The sequence below is a fragment of the Porcisia hertigi genome, chromosome 30 (assembly GCF_017918235.1).
Source record: "Porcisia hertigi strain C119 chromosome 30, whole genome shotgun sequence".
Lineage (NCBI taxonomy): Eukaryota > Euglenozoa > Kinetoplastea > Trypanosomatida > Trypanosomatidae > Porcisia > Porcisia hertigi.
In genome coordinates, this window is record NC_090589.1 from 1,419,044 (window position 1) to 1,435,636 (window position 16,593).

The window sequence follows — 16,593 nt, forward strand, 5'->3', positions numbered from 1 at the left end:
GTGTGCCAAATGTTTTTTTTCTTCACAAAAACATTGCAACCCAATGGCACATAGTGGGAGGTGTGCGTGAGGTTGTGTGCGTTTGTGCTAGACGAAGTGTCCCCCCTTACATTTCTATTATTACTGGAAGCTACTTCTTTTTTTTTGGTCTTTGCCGGGTGCTCTCTGGTGGAGACAGAGGTCGCCGGTCTCCCGCTCTGTAGTTTGTCCCTCCTTGTCCTGATGTTACTCATGAGGACTGACCTCGAGGCGCACGGAGTTGCTGACCGTCCCACTTTTTTTTTGGTGACAGGATCGTTTTCGCTGTGCTTGATTTGATTACCTAAGCCTCACCCCGTGTAAACACTGGCGAAGATCGCGTTCCCTTTGCCGTTATTCTCTGACAGCTGAAGCCCTGTGCGCGTATCTGCCACAGCTTTTCCCTGTCAGTGTCTCTGTTTAGCGACTACCTCTCCTGCGGCATCGCTACGTAAGAGATGGGTGTTATCTGAGGCGACTTGGTGTGTTGCGCTGTTGTTGTGGCGGCATTTTCAAGGAGTCTCTTTCCGGCAGTTACACGAGAGGGTAGAGCACAGCTGCCATGCTGTGAGGGTGTCGAAGTGAATATGGCAGAATGGGGTGAACAAAAGACTGAGTCATGGCTGGCGGGGAGGGGGAGGGAGGGAAGGAAGGGCTACAGAATCCTCATTGGTTTCCTCCCTTTTTAACCCTGTTCTTCTCCGTACAACTCGCTACAGATGGCAGATGAAGCGATCGAACGTTTATCTTTTTTATATATATTTTACGTGCCTTCCCCCCCCCCCCCCAAGCATCTCTCTGCTTGGGAAGACGGCGTCCGTCTCTTTCGTGCATCTAGTGAACACACACACACACACTAGACATAGGTGGATCGGTGCTTCCTTGTATATATAGATATATATATATATATATATTCCAGAGGTCAAGTTTGGGCTCGCCAAACAATAAGGTGTGCGTGCACCTCCTGCCTTTGTCGCCCCCCCCCCTCCTTTTCTCTTCGCTCCCCTGTGATAATTTCACCTTTTCGCTGTGTGATGTCTTTGGATTTTGTAGCGCGCATCTCCCCTCCCCGATTCCCGAGAAATAGACAAACAAAAGCGTACCAAAAAAAGGATGGTAGAGAAGCATATGCAATAGCGCTGCAGAGCGTCAGCGCGATACAACGGGCGGAACCGGAGGCCCACGTGAGCGCCACCACGTGCATTCATAGAGGGAGTCATGGGCGCACGCACGCACACATCTCCCTCCTTTCTCCATACCTGCTTAGCTTCGTTCGCGCCTAGAGGGCTTTTTGTTTTTGCGTGTCATGCTCCCAGGAACAAGTCAAGCGAATATATATATATATATTTATGTATATGCGTGTATGTGGCTACTGCCGGAACACACACACACACACACCGGCACAACGCGGGTGGGGGTGGGATGGGGGCGCATCAACAGAATCACCGCAACTTTCACGTCTATTTTCGTTGCGTGCTTACCTCCATCCTGTGTGCGTTGGTGAATTCGTGTAGCGTACCGCGCTTCCTCCGACGATTCTCTTCCGTCTTCTTTATATCTCGTTCGCAGGGGAGCGGGCATATGTGAGTGTGTGTGTAGATTTACTGCCCATGTTAGAGACGTCTTCTTCTGTGTCTCGGTGTTATTCCAGCATTCCGGTTTTGTACCCCGCGGCCGACGACTGAGACGAGGAGGGGGAGGAGGAATAATGAGCCACAGCTCCTTTTCTTTTTTTTTCCTTCAAAAGGGGGGAGGGAGACTTGATATATACTGCTTTGGATGGGGTCATCATGAGGTGTGCGACTGTGGGAGCGTGGGAGCGGTGAACCACACCTTCCGCGCCAAATGATGTGTATGGGTGCTCTTTCATGCTGACAAAAAAAACTCACCCTTCGTTGGGCAAAGTCCATATGCTAGGCGGGGAGGGGGAGGGGGAGGGGGGAACCTGCGGGACGCTAATTTCTGCCCCATCTCTGAAAAACAAAGTTAAATATGTTTTGTTCGTCTTCTCATTTTTCTTGTCTTTTTCCGTAGTGTCAGCATTTTTTTTTCCATCGCTGTTTTTCTTGACCTTCGCGCAACTGACACTATCTGGTGTGATGTCTGTCCCTGTGTACCTCTGTGTCTGGATGTCCTCCCCTCTCCTTGTCACTGCGCTGCTTTGTCGTTCGCTTCCGTTCTCATCACGTTGGTTCTTTGGTGTGTCACTGTCGTGTTTTTCTTGGGTTTTAGAGATCCCTCTTTTCTCTTTTGTTGTCCTTTTATTTATTTATTTTTTTTACCCGGTTGCTCTTTCCTCCGTCTCCGTCTCCGCCCCGCATGCGCCGGCGTTGTATGTAGGCGCATGTTTCGCGCTCTCTTCCCCCTCCTACTCCCCATCTCGGTTTGTTTCTTGGCGCCCATGCATTTTCCCATTTTTTTTTGGGTGTGCGCTCTACTTTTTTCCTTTTTTTGATGGTGAGTGTGGGCTTTCTTGTCATGATGATTACTAATATTTTTCACCACCAGCATCACCACCACCACTACTACTACGATTACCACTATTATTATTAGCCGACGCTAATGCCGCGTCTGTGTCTCGAACAAGAAAATATAAACGCAAACAAACACGTGCGCATTTAGAGGGGGAAAATTAGCGCCTAAAAATTGCCGTTTTTTTTTGTGTCTATGTGTGCTCCCCTGCCCTCTTCCCCCCCCCCTCCCCCCCTCCTCCCTCCTCCTCCCTTTCTCCTCCTCAAGTGTCGCTCTTGTGCAGTGAATTAAAAAAAGAAAGGTCAACTGGCGCTTGTTTGCGCGCCTTCGTTTACGCTTCAACTTCTGGTCAATTCGGAGCTGATGGAACAAATAGGGTGGTCGATAAATGGGGGGGGGGCGGCTCACTGACCAACCCTCTCACAGCTTGTCTATCCATGTTTGGCGTGCCTCTGTGTGCGTTTGTATACACGTGTGTGCTTGTGTGTGCACGTACAGATACGTGCGTGATGCCATGAGCTTTCTTGGATGGGCCACCGGCGCACTCACGGATGGGGTGCATCGCGTGAGGTGGACTTCGTTCTCCACACCCTTTTTTTTCTCCCACCGAAGTTTTGCGGAGCGCACAAGGGGTACCGGGGTGACAGGGGCAGAGTGAAAAAAAAAGGGAACTGCGCTGGCGCCTTTTTTTGTGTGTGTTTCCTTCTTCCTTGTCTATGTGCGTGTTGTCAATTAAAAAAATGTTTATTTATATATTTGGTGATTTGTGCGTCTCCCTTCTACTTTTGTTTTTAATTTTTTCGGGGTCTTTGTGTCACTTCTTCGCCGCGTGCACTGGAAGCCGCTCCCCGCTTTGCGTGCGTTTGCGTGTTTGTTATCTTTAATGAGTTTCTCTTGTGCGTTTGTTTGCTTGGCGTCTCTCCACCCAGCGGCACCGTGTTTTTTTTCCATTGGCTTCCCCCCTCTTTTTGTGATGTTATTGTCTCTCTTCGTTTCCGGTTGTCATTTTTTTTTTGGGGGGGGTTTCTCTCCATGTGTGTGTGTGTGTGTGTCTACATCGGTCTGAGCCAGTCAGCCTTTGTGTGTGTATACCTGAGCGGAGAGGGTGTGGTGCACGAGGAAGAGAGGTAATCATGAAATGCCGGAAGGAATAGCGAAGTCTAAAGTCGTGTTTCGACGGCAGATGAGTTTTGTGGACTCAACCGTCTTTTTTTTTTGTTTTGGCGCTGGTGAGGGGTTTCTTTGTGTGTTTTTTTTTGCGTATGTGGATCGCCCGCTCAACGTGCGGTATGTGTACGGATGTGTACGTGTGCCTCACTTCTTCGTGTCTTGTTGAATCTTTTCCATTCCTTGTAAAAGAATGAGATTCAGAACTACACCCACAAAGACAGTGCGGCACACTGAGACGTGTCTCGCTCTCTACCCCCCTCCCCTGGGCAGAACGATGTTTGCTTCCCAGTGTGTGATGTTCAAAGAAAAAAATTGCTCCTCATCTCCTGCACGTGCCCGGTTGTTCTGGGAGTTGACAAGGGCTGGCGAATCGCGTGCCAGCGGCATCGCCGTGTGCTTTCCTTCAGTCGTAGCGGCTCTCAGTCAATAAAGAATATCTTGATGCATGGTGTTGCCGATCCGCATCACAGACGGGGATACAGCGTCGCGGCGTAAGGGCGGGAACATTGCGGTGACAATGAACGAGCGGATTGCAGTCCCTGTAGTCGCTAGTGTACATATGCAACTCGTGAATAAACATTTCGTGACGGGCAGCAAAGGCCGCTTATCTCGTATTCTCTTCTGCACCCCGTCTTTTCTCCCCTCCTTTGGTTTCGCACAAGGGGGGACCCCCTTTTTTTTTCTTTGTTCCACTTCCTTTGAAGATTTTTGCTTGTCTTACCCGACTGTGTGTTTGTGTGTGTGTGGCCCAGTCCGGAAAGTTCAACGTGTGAGTACGCTGGAATACGCGCACAAACGAAGATGCACTCTGGGTAAGCGCTGTCACCCACTGCTACACCGTCTCTCGCGCATATTCGGAGGCTCGGGGGTGCACATCGCATAGAACACTCAGGGGGCACTGCGGCGCAGAAAGTGCTTACCATCCCTCTTTGCTCAAAACATTTGTGATTCATAGATTTTTTTTCTTCACATATTTGCGCACAGTTGCGATCACACTTGACCTCAAGAAGGCCAAGTTTCTCTACAGTTTGCTTGGCACATATTGCCAGTGTGTGTGTGTGTGTGAGGGGGGGGGGGAGTGTCATGCGCCAAGCTACCTTTGACTCCTTCTTCGCACGCAAGGCCCCGGCGGTGGGGTCGAGTAGTGCTGACTTCTTGCATGAGGTGTCGGCGAAGACAATCACCCATGCAAACCACGAGGGTCAAAAGCGGCCCCGGGAGGAGGAAATCCCGCCTGATCATTCCATTACGAAAATCCCGGCCTCGAACACCGCCACTTATCCGCGCACAAGTTGGAATGAGTTGACAAATGACTACTACACACAACACATTCACGAGTACGAGATGCTGACTGCCGATATGCCGCCGCCCACGGCGACGTCTATGGCAAAGCTCTTCCAGGACCCCACCTTCGATCCGGTGTCGGCATTCGGGGCAGTGTGGTTGCCGCCTTCGGTCCCTAAAGCTCCATCGGTCACTGGTGCATCGGTGCCGGTGCCGTTTGCATCAGTGGTTGACGTGCTGGCAGACATTAGCGCCACCAGCTCGCGCCTGGAGTGCTTGAAGCACCTCACCCGCCTCTTTCTCGCTGTCATCGAGCGGTCTCCGGAGGACTTGGTTCCCGTGATGTACTTGGTGATCAACAAGTACGCACCGCAGCATGAGGGTGTGGAGCTCGGCATCGGCGATGCGGTACTGGTGAAGGCGGTTGCTGAGTGCTGCGGTATGACCGAGGCCCGAACCAGGGAGGCCTATCGGCAAAGCGGTGATTTGGCAGAGATCGCGCAGATGCAAAAGCGGAAGCAAAACACACTCGTAAAACCGAAGTTGCTTTCCGCGCGTAGCGTGCTCAATACGTACAAGGAGATCGCGATGATGAGCGGCAAGGATGTCATGCGACGGCGTTCAGACTTAGTTAAACGGCTTTTGCGCGACGCACAGGGTCCGGAGGTGAACTTGATTGTACGCGGATTGCAGCAGAAGATGCGCATTGGCCTCGCCGAGTCCTCCGCATTGGCAGCTGTAGGCTATGCCTTCGCTCTTCACTTCATCGGCAGAGAAAACATCCACAAGATGAACGAGGTGCAGCTGCAGACGGTGCTGAACATCGGCGCTGACAATCTCGCTCGCATTTTCTACGAAGTGCCAAGTTTAGACGTCGTGTTGGGAGCAGTCCTGGCAAACGGCTTCATGATCTTGGTTCCGGGTAGCTCCCTCGCGATGCAGCACGTGAAAGAGCTTTCTATTCGGCCTGGGCTGCCGGTAAAGCCTCAGTTGGCGCACCCAACGGGAAGCGTCACCGTAATCTTGGACCGTTTACAGAGCAAGAGGTTTACTTCGGAGTACAAGTATGACGGTGAGCGGGCGCAGATTCACTACGAGGAGGGCAGCGGCTTCTCAATCTTTTCTCGCAATTCGGAGACCCACACCGGCAAATACCCTGACATCATTTCAATGTTGCCAAACGCCTTCGACTCAGCCGAAGTGCATTCTTTCATAATCGACTCTGAGGTTGTGGCCGTGCACCCGGAGTCCGGGGCTCTGCAACCCTTCCAGGTGCTGCAGCACCGGGGCAGAAAAAATATCGCTGAGAAGGATGTCAGCATTCCCGTCTGCGTCTTCGCGTTTGACATTTTGTACTTCAACGGGGAGTCGCAGCTGGAAAAAACGCTCCAGCAGCGCCGCGAGCTGCTGTGGCGGTACATTCGTCCCCAACCGGCCAAACTATCCTTCGCCACGTACTTGGACACCGACAACGTCGAAAACGTACAAAAATTCTTGGAAAAGTCCATTGTGGATGGCTGCGAGGGACTCATGGTAAAAACGCTCGAGGAGGAGGCACACTATACCCCGGCCAAACGCTCACACTACTGGTTCAAGCTCAAGAAGGACTACATGGACGGCGTTTCAGATACGCTGGATCTCGTCCCCATCGCGGCTTTCTATGGCAAGGGCAAGCGAACTGGCGTCTTTGGGGGCTTCCTACTCGCGTGCTACGACGCCAGGGCGGACGAGTACCAGAGCATCTGCAAAGTCGGCACTGGCTTCCAAGACGACGAGTTGGAGAGGTTAACGCAGTCTTTGAAGCCGTTTGTAGTGCACGATAAACCGCGCTACTACTGCACGGGTGAGGAGGAGCCAGATGTGTGGCTCACCGAGTCGCAGGTGTGGGAAGTGAAGGCGGCAGACTTGTCAGTGTCACCAGTGCATCGGGCAGCCGTAGGACTCGTGGACCCCAGTAAAGGTATTGCTCTGCGCTTCCCTCGCTACGTGCGTCATCGTGACGACAAGAAGCCTGTGGACGCCACGAGTGCAGAGCAGGTGGCTGAAATGTACAAGGCGCAGTCACTGACCGCTCCATGTGATGCGATGGGGGATGCGGACTGAAGAATTGCACTGACAGTGATGGCCACCAGGTCTTTCTGCACCACGCCATCGATAATGTCCCTTCCTCTCTGCAGTCTGTGCACTTCGCACCATTCCATTCATCTCCTCATCCCCCCCCCCTGATGACAGGGCACAACTCAGCGTAGGGTATGAAGGCCCCCACTACCCACTCTGTGGGTACACCAAACAGCTGTTTAACCACCCTCCCCTCCCCTTCCCCCGCCCGCCGATGTCGGGTCACACCCCTGCTGGCAACCGGGTCAAGTAGGTCTGACGTCGCGAAGACAGTGCGATCCATCACTGCCGATGTCAGCCTTCACGCAGTGGACATCGCAGCGTCGGAGCGAACTGTGACACTGCACACGCTTGCATCATGCCACACAACGGGGCAATGCACCAGCGTGACTCGTACGCATTTTCTCTCTTACTCCCCCTCCTCCCCCCCCCGCCCCCTCAGCCCTGACTGCGCGCGGGTGTGGGATGCCTTGATCCACTCCTCGAGTGGAGACTAATCACATTGACATTAGCGTCCTTGGAGCGGCCGTAAATCGACCTGCATAGCGATGGTGAGCTGAGCCTTTTGTGTGTGTGTGTGTGTGTGTGTCGGGGAAGGGGGAGGGGGGAGACGCCCTCGAGCAAGTGAGTCGACATTTGTGCAACGCGTGTCACCCGTCGCTAGGCACCATGCAATGGGCCGGTGACAGACGCTCGGGTGGCTGGGTGACGTGTTATATTCTTGTGTTGAAAAAAAATAGATCTTTTGGGGAGATCAGCGTGTACTGTTCTGTCCTCATGGAGTCTGAGCGTAATGAGGAACACGCGACGTGAGGGTCGTCATCTACAATCCGTGATTATAACGCATCTCCATTTTTGTTTTGTAGTGCATAGGCGGCGTAGTCGTACTCAGCAAGCGGGGGAGGGGGGGGAGAGATTCGATAGATTTTGAACCACAATAGCTGTGTATGCCCCCGTCGGCACTCTTCGAGTGTGCACCACTGCAAGCCGAGGCCAACCCGGGTTCCACGAATCTTTGGGAGGTTCAGTGTGCCCCCCCCCCCTGACGAAAGGACGATGTATTCATTCGATATATATATATATATATGTATATGTATATGTATATATCTGTATGTGTATATATCTGTCTTACTTTACGAGCTAAATTGTCTCCACTTTCCTTTTTTTCCCGCGGCAGCGCTCATTTCGCAGAGGTACCAGCATTCACAAAATAGGAGATTTCTACTTGGGCGAGTGCCGTAGTTTCTGTGGAATGGGGCGTGCCCTTGTAGCAGAGGTATGCAGTCGGCGCTACTAACTTTCTCGAAACTATTGTTACCTGCTTCTCTTTTTGTTCACCGGAGCATTCTTTCTTTCACACTCACTCACAGACACACATTCGCATCCAACTTGATTTGCAGCGCTTTCTTTGCAGTGTGTTGCTTTTATTTCAATGGGGACTCATCTCTCTCTTCTGGTGCGCAAACGGCCAAGGGAGGGCGTTCCAGAGAGCGCATCCTCACAAGACGGGTGCAGCTCCCCCAGTCTGGCTGCTTCCCCACCCTCTTCATTATCACACCTGCTTCTGAGCTTGCGATATCGCAGTTCTTCGCCAAGCCGTGCTGGATCGAAGGTTTGCCGCTGCGTTCTGGAGGATGAGAGAACGCGCCACATCTATGGCTGCCACGCACACGTCTATGAGGCTAAAGATGAAAATAAGAATCACGGCGTTGCGCTTGCGTGGCGTATCGACGACTCTGCAGCGCCTCTGTCGACTCTTTCCCTTCTCTCTCTGTGTCGGGTGGCCAACAGCTCCCACAAAAAGGTTCTAGTGACGACACAAAACGGCGAGGCGGTTTTGCTGACTTACACAGCCGCTCTGTAGGCTCCGCAGTAGATCTGCAGATGCACCCGCATGCATCACCGACATAGAGTGGTATTGCTTCTTGGGCGCTGTTTCTCTTGCCCGTCCTACTCGCTCTTCACTAACTCCCACTAGTGAGTGGTGAGGTGTGTCGCAAACGGAAATGAAGAGGGCAACAGTTTTCTCCGTCGCAATGCTGACGTTTGGTACGATTACGGTGCGCTCCCTACGGCGTGGCTTCCCTCCCCCCCTCCCCCTCCCCGTCCCCCCCCCCCCATTCAGTCACGTGTATGCTGTCTGACCACCTACCCATGAGGGGGGGGGGTTATTCACCCCCACTTCAGCATATACCCTTTTTCCCTGCATGCACAACTTTCCCGCATGGTCTTTCCCACGCTGCATCTCGTATTGTTTACTCTCCGCTCTCTGCTTCTGGCTTTCCTTCTTTTCTTTCCCTCTCTCGCGGGGTAGGGGTAGGAGGAAGGTTCAGTCACCTACCATTCATTCATAGCTGTGGCGGCGAGCACATCAGGCATATCGTTCATTGATATATTCATTTTCTGTTTTTTTTTGGTGTGAAGTGCATTTCTGGTTCTCTTTGGCATAGCTTGTTTTGCGTGGGCGCGCTTGTGTCTCCTATTTCGCACTCATACCCACAGAGACGAACGAAGTAAACAAAAAACAAGCGTACACCCACCCAGATTTTTTTTGTCCTCTTCCTCCTCCTCTTCGCACTGGTCTTCCTGCCAGATATAGCGTCAAGGTCATGTACAGAGACCTGGACTCTATTTTCATTTACTTCACACACTCAAGTTTTCCCTTGAATCTACCCAACTAGCCTTAGATAACCCGTACACCACCTCCATTACTCCCTCCCCCTCTCTCAATAGAGGGTTCCCCCCGACCCCCCGCCCCACTCCCCACTCCCCCCTCCACCCTCTCCCCCCTCCCACTTCTTGCTCGACTTTTGGGTTCTCTGCGGGTGTCACAGTTTAGTGATCTGTGGAGCCTCTAACGTGTGTTGTTATTGGCACCCTCTTCCCTTATTCTCGTCCGTTGTACCGATTTCTCACGGTTCACCCCATCTGTGGGGTACTGCGCTCGCTCATCCACCGTCCCTCAAAGTCAGCGGCACACGCACGACAAACATCAGGCACAAAACTGCACAGTATAGACAACGAGGAAGTCGTTTACAAGACACTCAATGGCCGCCCTCGCCTCCTTGGAGAAAGAGGTTGCCGACCTGAAGCGAGTGCGCGTCTTCAACGAAGCAGTGCGCCAAGGCGTCGAGCACGTATTGGCGAGTCTGCCGCCCCCTGAGGAGGAGAAGAACACAGCTACCAAGGTTCGAATTCTGCTACTGCGTAGTCAGGCGACGCTTTTACTTCCACGCGTTTCGCGGGAGTCGGAGAAGGATCTGAATACGGTGCTGAAGCTGCAACCCGGCTCGGCGTCGACGTGGGTTGATCTCAGCGAATGCCTGTTGCGTCGTAACGCCTTTAAAGAGGCCTGCGACGCTCTTGACAGCGCGCTGCGTGTGGATCCTGCGCACACCGGGGCACTGTGCAAGTACAGTCAAATCCAGCGCAATCGCTGCGGTGAGGAGGGTGTCACAACTGAGCAGCGCAAAGTGTACTTGGAGGATTCTGTGGCGAAGGCCCGCGCGGCCGTCACCTCTAACGTAGACGACGCAGATGCCTGGAATACGTTGGCGCTCTCACTGCTCTCAAAAGTCACCTTGGAGGGCATGTCGTTCGACGGCGTTCGCAGAGCGCTGGCGGCGATGCAGCAGGCAGAGCGGAAGGATCCCGAGGACCCCGATGTGCACTACAACAAGGCTGTCCTGGAAAGTCTTCTGGGCTACTTCGGGGCCGCATCGATGAGCTACTGGAAGGCGTTTGGCCTTGACAACGACCGCCTTAAAGGCACTTGGCACTACTCGGGAGAAAATGCGAAAGTGCTGCTGCGCGCACAGAGTCGGATGAAGACTGCCAGCGGTATCGGCAAACGGGACTTCAAGAAAATCTGCACCCGCATCGATCAGGCCCGCAAAAAGTACACCCAGGGCACCTTCGCCAAGATTGTTGGGGTCGTGGACATCGTAACCGAGCCAACGATGCAGCCCGTCACACTGTTGGTGTCTGATGAGAAGGCGAACTTTGGCTTCTTGCTTATGCACGAGGTGCGCTCAACTTGCTTCAAGATTGGCGACGTCATCACTTATCCCGCGACCACTCCGGTCGAAACCATTACCCACAACGTTGTAGGATGTCCAGGGGTGGAGGCGGAGCCGTTGGAGCTCACTCTAACGCATGCGTATCCCAACCCTAAGGGTATACTAATAAACGGACAGCCACTGCCCTCTTCTGCACATGTGCCGCTGCAGATGACGTCTCGCCTTTTCGCGTGAGCTGAGTGACAGGCTCAGGTTGGTTCCCGGTGTGTGTGAGCAGGGGGTGGGGGGGGGGACTGTATCGGATGCCGGTACGCTGACCTCTCTATCTCAACTTTTTTCCCCCATTTCTATCAGGCCCGGTGGTTTCCAAAGTCATCGCCATATAGGCAGTTGGGGAACAGTGTCCATATTGACCGGCCTTTTGTAAACAGTGTGTCTGTGTATGCAGTGCGAGGCCGCTTGAAGGAGTTGAGGGGAAACAAAGAGCAAAACGAATCCCGAAAGGCCATAAGATCAGAAAACGTGGTGCTTTCTCTGTGCGGGTGTACAACTTACCCTCGCGTGTGTTTCTGTCATACAGCGTGCCTGCGTGCACTTTTATGCCCTTTCTTCTTGCTCTTTCGTAAGACTCCTTGTTGAGAGGCCTTATGCGGTCTAGGGCAGTCTAGTGTCTCTGAGCGTGTGTGTGTGTGTGGGATACGGCTGTACTGGGAGACAGAGTCTAAGTTGTTGCCCGTCTCCTACGTCTTTCGACTCTTTTCCTGGCATCCCTGTGCGCAATGGATCTAGTCATGTTCATGCTGGTGCTTGCGGTGTCACCTCCAAATACAAAATATACCCGACATGTTGCATGTCTTTTGCTGCTGTTCTCTCCGCATACGGCACATCGCCGACCATCCCTGCATCGTCTCTCGCTCCCCCCCCTCTGTCCCCCCCCTCTCTCTTTCCCGCTTGAGACCCGAAGCCTTCTCGTGCCTGGGAGAAGAATCAAGAGAAGAGACCGCATCTGTCTCAGTAGCCGACATCTCCGCAAATACACTTCCGCTACTTTCGTTCACACTCGCTGTACACCTTCTCTCGGCATATATATATATATATATATATGTATATATATTTATATTTATATATTTCACATTGGTTCACCGCTGGCATTCGTCTGTCCGTATGGTAAAACGTCTTCGCACGCGCCTCTCTGCGCCGGCCGGAGGCAAAGGGGGTTTTGGCTGTGCATTTTGCGGTGCTCATTTTTGCGTCGCCGAGGACGTTGTTTCCGACAACTTTCGGGGCCGCCACGGCAAGGCTTTACTTGTTTCCCGCTGCGAGAATTCTTACTTCGGTCACCAGGAGGAGAAGCAGCTGATGACGGGTCTGCACCGCGTGCGCGATGTATTCTGTTCCAACTGTGACAAGTACGTTGGTTGGGGTTACGACTTTGCTGTGGATGAGCGCGAAATGTACAAGATGCAGCGCTTCGTCATTGAGCACCAGCTGATTCGGGGTCTCAACCACGGACAGCTCCGTGGGGCCCTCGGCTACCGCATTCCTGAGGCACAGATAACCTCCTCTTTGTCTGTTGCGCGCTCGTAGGTAGTGTACTAGCGGTATAGGAGTAGGAATAAATGAGTCCGTATTCTTGTCTCTGCACCCGGTAAGGGTGGCGCTCTCTAGACGAGTTTCGCGCCCCTTCTCCATGACTCTGTGGGCTGATCAACCGAGAGCTGAGGGCGGTGAGCTTCTTCCTGCAGGTGTTTCTTATCGGGTGCCGGGATTAGGCTCTCATCTTCCCGTCTTCCGACTGCTCTCCGCCCCGTTCCCATGCCACCACCCTCTATCTCCGTTTTCTTCCTAACGTGCACACACGAAAAAAAAAGCAACACAGCGAACAATCAACCCCCTTTTTTTACCTACTGCTTTACCCCCCCCCCCCCCACACACACACACACACGCACACAACACACACACCCACACCCACACACAACACCCCCCCCTTTTGGCTCTACTACTATGGCGTGCTTCGCCAACGGCGATGTTACTATCCCCCTCATCGCGGGAACTATTGTGTGATACGCAGTGATGCGTGCGCAGGTGCGTCTCTGAAGCAAACAAAGCGGTTGAAAAAGGCGTACACACGCAGTGGCGCTGGAATGCACTTCATTTTTACCCCTCGCCGGTGCGATTTTCTGTTGCGTGGCTCCTTTTGGGTCTCTGGACTTGCCAGTGCTCTCTCTTTTCTCATTCAGAGCCCCTGCGGCGTCTCCTGGTTTCTTCACTGCATGCCCCACAAGTGCTTGCATTCATGTGTGAGGGGCCCCTCCTACGGTCTCCTGAAAAAGAAAACTTCTGCCGTAACAATTCATCTCTCTCCTGTCATCATCACCACTCTCCCGCTCCCTTTTTTTTTTTTACACTGTCCTGTGGGTGTCTTGTGGTGTGGCCTAGCTTCCTTCCATCCCCTCCCCTTCCGTAAGTGCGCCCGGGCGCGGTGTCTCTGTTTCTGGAGGATCAGCGCTCTTCTATGGTACCATGACGGCTTCCCTTCGAAAGAAGAACATGATGGAGTCCGACTGCCGCACTATGGCCACAACCACCGAACGTGCGCAGGATCTTCTGATTGGCGGTCGCTTCCGCATTCAGGAACGTTTGGGCTCCGGCGCCTTTGGTGAAGTTTTCAAGGGTTTCGAGGTGAACACTGGCCACCCTGTCGCCATGAAGATAGAGCTGACAAAGGACGACCATCGCTCGCATCTTAATCTGGAGAACCGAGTCTACAAAAGATTCAACGAGTGTCCTATTACTGTTGGCATTCCCAAGTCGTACTACTGTGGGTGCGAGGGAGAGTATACCGTTATGGTGATGGACTTACTTGGTCCGTCTTTGGAGGATCTCTTTGATCTGTGCAACCGGAGGTTCAACGTAAAGACGGTATGCATGCTCGGCATTCAGATTATTCAGAGACTACAGTACCTCCACAGCGTTGGCTACCTTCACCGCGACATCAAACCAGAGAATTTTGTCATGGGCCTCGGCCCCTACTCACACATTGTGTATGTGATCGATGTTGGTCTTTCCAAGGCCTGGCGTGACTCTACGGGAAAGCATATTCCATGCGCCGAGGGCAAGACACTCACCGGTACGGCACGCTATGTTAGCATCAACACCCACAATGGTCTTGAGCAGTCTCGGCGCGACGATCTGGAGTCCGTCTCCTACTTGCTTTCCTATTTTATGCGTGGTAGTCTACCCTGGCAAGGGCTCAAGCTCTCTAAGAGGGATTCACACTTCGAGTCCATTCGCGACATCAAGATCGCTACGTCGCCCGCTGAGCTGTGCCGGGGTTATCCCTGTCAGCTGGCCACCTACGTTGAGTATGCCCGCTCTCTGGAGTTTGAAGCAGAGCCTGACTACAACCTCTGTCTGCAGCTGCTATCTGCGGCCATTGCAGACATGGGGGAGGAGTATGACTATTGCTACCAGTGGATCGACCGAGGCGAAGTTAACTCTGCCTCCGACACCCGCGGGTCCTTTAATAGTCAGCGTCCCTCTAGGGCGCGGTCGGGTGTTGCTCTCCGCGGCTCCAATTGCGTGGTTTCCTCCACCTTTTGGAGGGACAGTGCAGAAGACGACAGGACACAATCGCACCTCGGTAGTAACTTCATGGAAGACACCCACGACATCTACGGCCTCAACGACTACTTCTAAATGGAAGGCCATTACAGAAAAAGAAGCTCTATTTTTTGTGTTCATGGCTAATACGTCACAATGCGATAGGGAAACTGTATGTGCTGCTAGGCGGATAATGGTGCGAGGAAAAGCAAAGCTGAACCAGTTCTTGGCATCCACGCAGTAATCTGTTGTGACCCGCACCTTCACGACGCAGGCGCCCACACCACCACGTCACTTTTTCTCTCCGCTGACTTTGTGGTGTTTTAAAGGTCGCTTCGTCGTTCAAGAGAACTCTTACTTTGTGGTCTCTGCGCACACCACGTCTGTTTTGTTGCTGTTGCAGTTTTATTCTGGAGTGCGGCTTCTTGCCAAATGCGTGCACTTTGACCCCTTGTCCCCTCTACCCATGCGCACCCGTGGTGGGCCCTGCTTTGCTTTTCTTGATCGCGTATCGCTGCAGGGTACGCGTTTTGCTGTTCATGTTTGGTGCTTTTGTTTCCATGTACGACTCTTCTACAGTTTGTTGTGCGGAGGGCGATATGCAGTGAATACTTTTTTTTTTATTTCGCTTTTTTTTTACAACGGAGTCCCTGTTACGTAATGTGAATAGCCTGTGTCAGTGTCTCTCAGTGTGTCTTTTTATGTGCCATCAAACCAGCGACTTTCTGACGTCTAAATTTTGGTAGTACTCGCCCCTACCTGGTCCTACCCGAGTGTTCATACCCCTTTTATTTATGGAATCCCTCCGCCTCTGTCCACGTTTTCGTGTGTGTGTGTGTGTGTGTGTGCGTGGTAGAGGGCATTGTGCGAAGAGGTGTTTGTTTTACCCCATTTTGTATACACGTGGTTGCTGTCAGTCTCTCCCCCTTTTAAATTGTTGGTGTCGCGCCGGTCTCTGCGCAGCCCTTGTCTTTTTCACCCCTCCCGCTCTCCTCCCTCCGCTATGTGGGTGTGTGGGCGGGAAAGGGGGGTTGGGGGGGGGGCTGCTTGACCTTGACGCATCTTCGCATTTTCCCCCCTCTTTGCCCCCCCTTTTTTTTTGGTTATGAGTTCTCCGCATCCACTTTTCCACGCGCGCCTTCCTCTTCCCCTCGTTCAGTTCTGAAGAGCACGAAACGTAGCAGCACCACAGGAACGCAGCTCAAGGATTTTTTTTGTTTGTGTTCATCGCTCTTCCGCATTTCTTTTTACTACTGCTCATCTTATCCTTGAGGTCTGCCTCTCTCTCTTCCCCCATCCTCAACCTTACTGGCAGTTGCCTTCCTCCGCTCCCACCTGGAAGGGAGGAGGGGTGCGTTGACGGCCGAGGGGCTGAGAGGGAGTATGGTTGATCTTTTAATAATCCCTCGTTTTTTTTTTTTCGGTCGCTGCGCCTCTGTTCTATATTGCCAAGAGACGCAAAGGCCAGATGGGATGACAAGAAGAATTGCCTTGGTGGTGGTGTGAGCGCTTGCAGTGTTTGCCACATGTGACCTGTACAGTCTCTGACCCAGCACTCTTCTCCATCACTTCTCTGTATGCCTTCTTTCCCCTTTCATTGTTTCTGTTGTTGGTGGCTTTCAAATATTTTTGTGTGTAGGGGTTTTAGCCTCATTCCGGCCCGTTCAAGCGGGCCCTGAGGACAAATCAGCTTAGAGGCAGAACGTCGGTGTTAGTTCACTGGGCGGCAGAGGAAGGGAAGATACAGTTCAGGATTTTGACGAGAATGCGATGCACGCCATGCCATCACCCATTTTACTTATTTCTACTCTCTCCGATTTCTTTGGCTGGCTATGCTCTTCTCTCTTGACAACTGCGAGCCGATCAAACGCGCTCCCCGTCGCACTCTGCTCAATCCCACTCGCTTCAT

The 16,593-nt window shown here is 52.7% G+C and overlaps 5 protein-coding genes across 5 annotated transcripts; all 5 read left to right on the forward strand.

The window, feature by feature from the left end:
* Nucleotides 1-4,743: 4,743 nt before the first annotated feature.
* Nucleotides 4,744-7,047, forward strand: JKF63_03136 (uncharacterized protein; the record flags this gene model as incomplete). The annotated part of the gene is made up of 1 exon (XM_067899157.1): nucleotides 4,744-7,047. The coding sequence occupies one exon, from the start codon at nucleotides 4,744-4,746 to the stop codon at nucleotides 7,045-7,047; it is 2,304 nt and encodes a 767-aa protein (XP_067755601.1).
* Nucleotides 7,048-8,494: 1,447 nt separating this feature from the next.
* Nucleotides 8,495-8,926, forward strand: JKF63_03137 (uncharacterized protein; the record flags this gene model as incomplete). The annotated part of the gene is made up of 1 exon (XM_067899158.1): nucleotides 8,495-8,926. The coding sequence occupies one exon, from the start codon at nucleotides 8,495-8,497 to the stop codon at nucleotides 8,924-8,926; it is 432 nt and encodes a 143-aa protein (XP_067755602.1).
* A 1,183-nt stretch (nucleotides 8,927-10,109) lies between these two features.
* On the forward strand, nucleotides 10,110-11,315 carry JKF63_03138 (uncharacterized protein; the record flags this gene model as incomplete). The annotated part of the gene is made up of 1 exon (XM_067899159.1): nucleotides 10,110-11,315. The coding sequence occupies one exon, from the start codon at nucleotides 10,110-10,112 to the stop codon at nucleotides 11,313-11,315; it is 1,206 nt and encodes a 401-aa protein (XP_067755603.1).
* A 930-nt stretch (nucleotides 11,316-12,245) lies between these two features.
* JKF63_03139 (uncharacterized protein) lies at nucleotides 12,246-12,668 on the forward strand (the record flags this gene model as incomplete). Its single annotated transcript, XM_067899160.1, has 1 exon — nucleotides 12,246-12,668. The coding sequence occupies one exon, from the start codon at nucleotides 12,246-12,248 to the stop codon at nucleotides 12,666-12,668; it is 423 nt and encodes a 140-aa protein (XP_067755604.1).
* A 936-nt stretch (nucleotides 12,669-13,604) lies between these two features.
* JKF63_03140 (uncharacterized protein) lies at nucleotides 13,605-14,780 on the forward strand (the record flags this gene model as incomplete). The annotated part of the gene is made up of 1 exon (XM_067899161.1): nucleotides 13,605-14,780. One exon carries the CDS (start codon nucleotides 13,605-13,607, stop codon nucleotides 14,778-14,780), a length of 1,176 nt encoding a protein of 391 aa, XP_067755605.1.
* Between the last annotated feature and the right edge of the window lie 1,813 nt (nucleotides 14,781-16,593).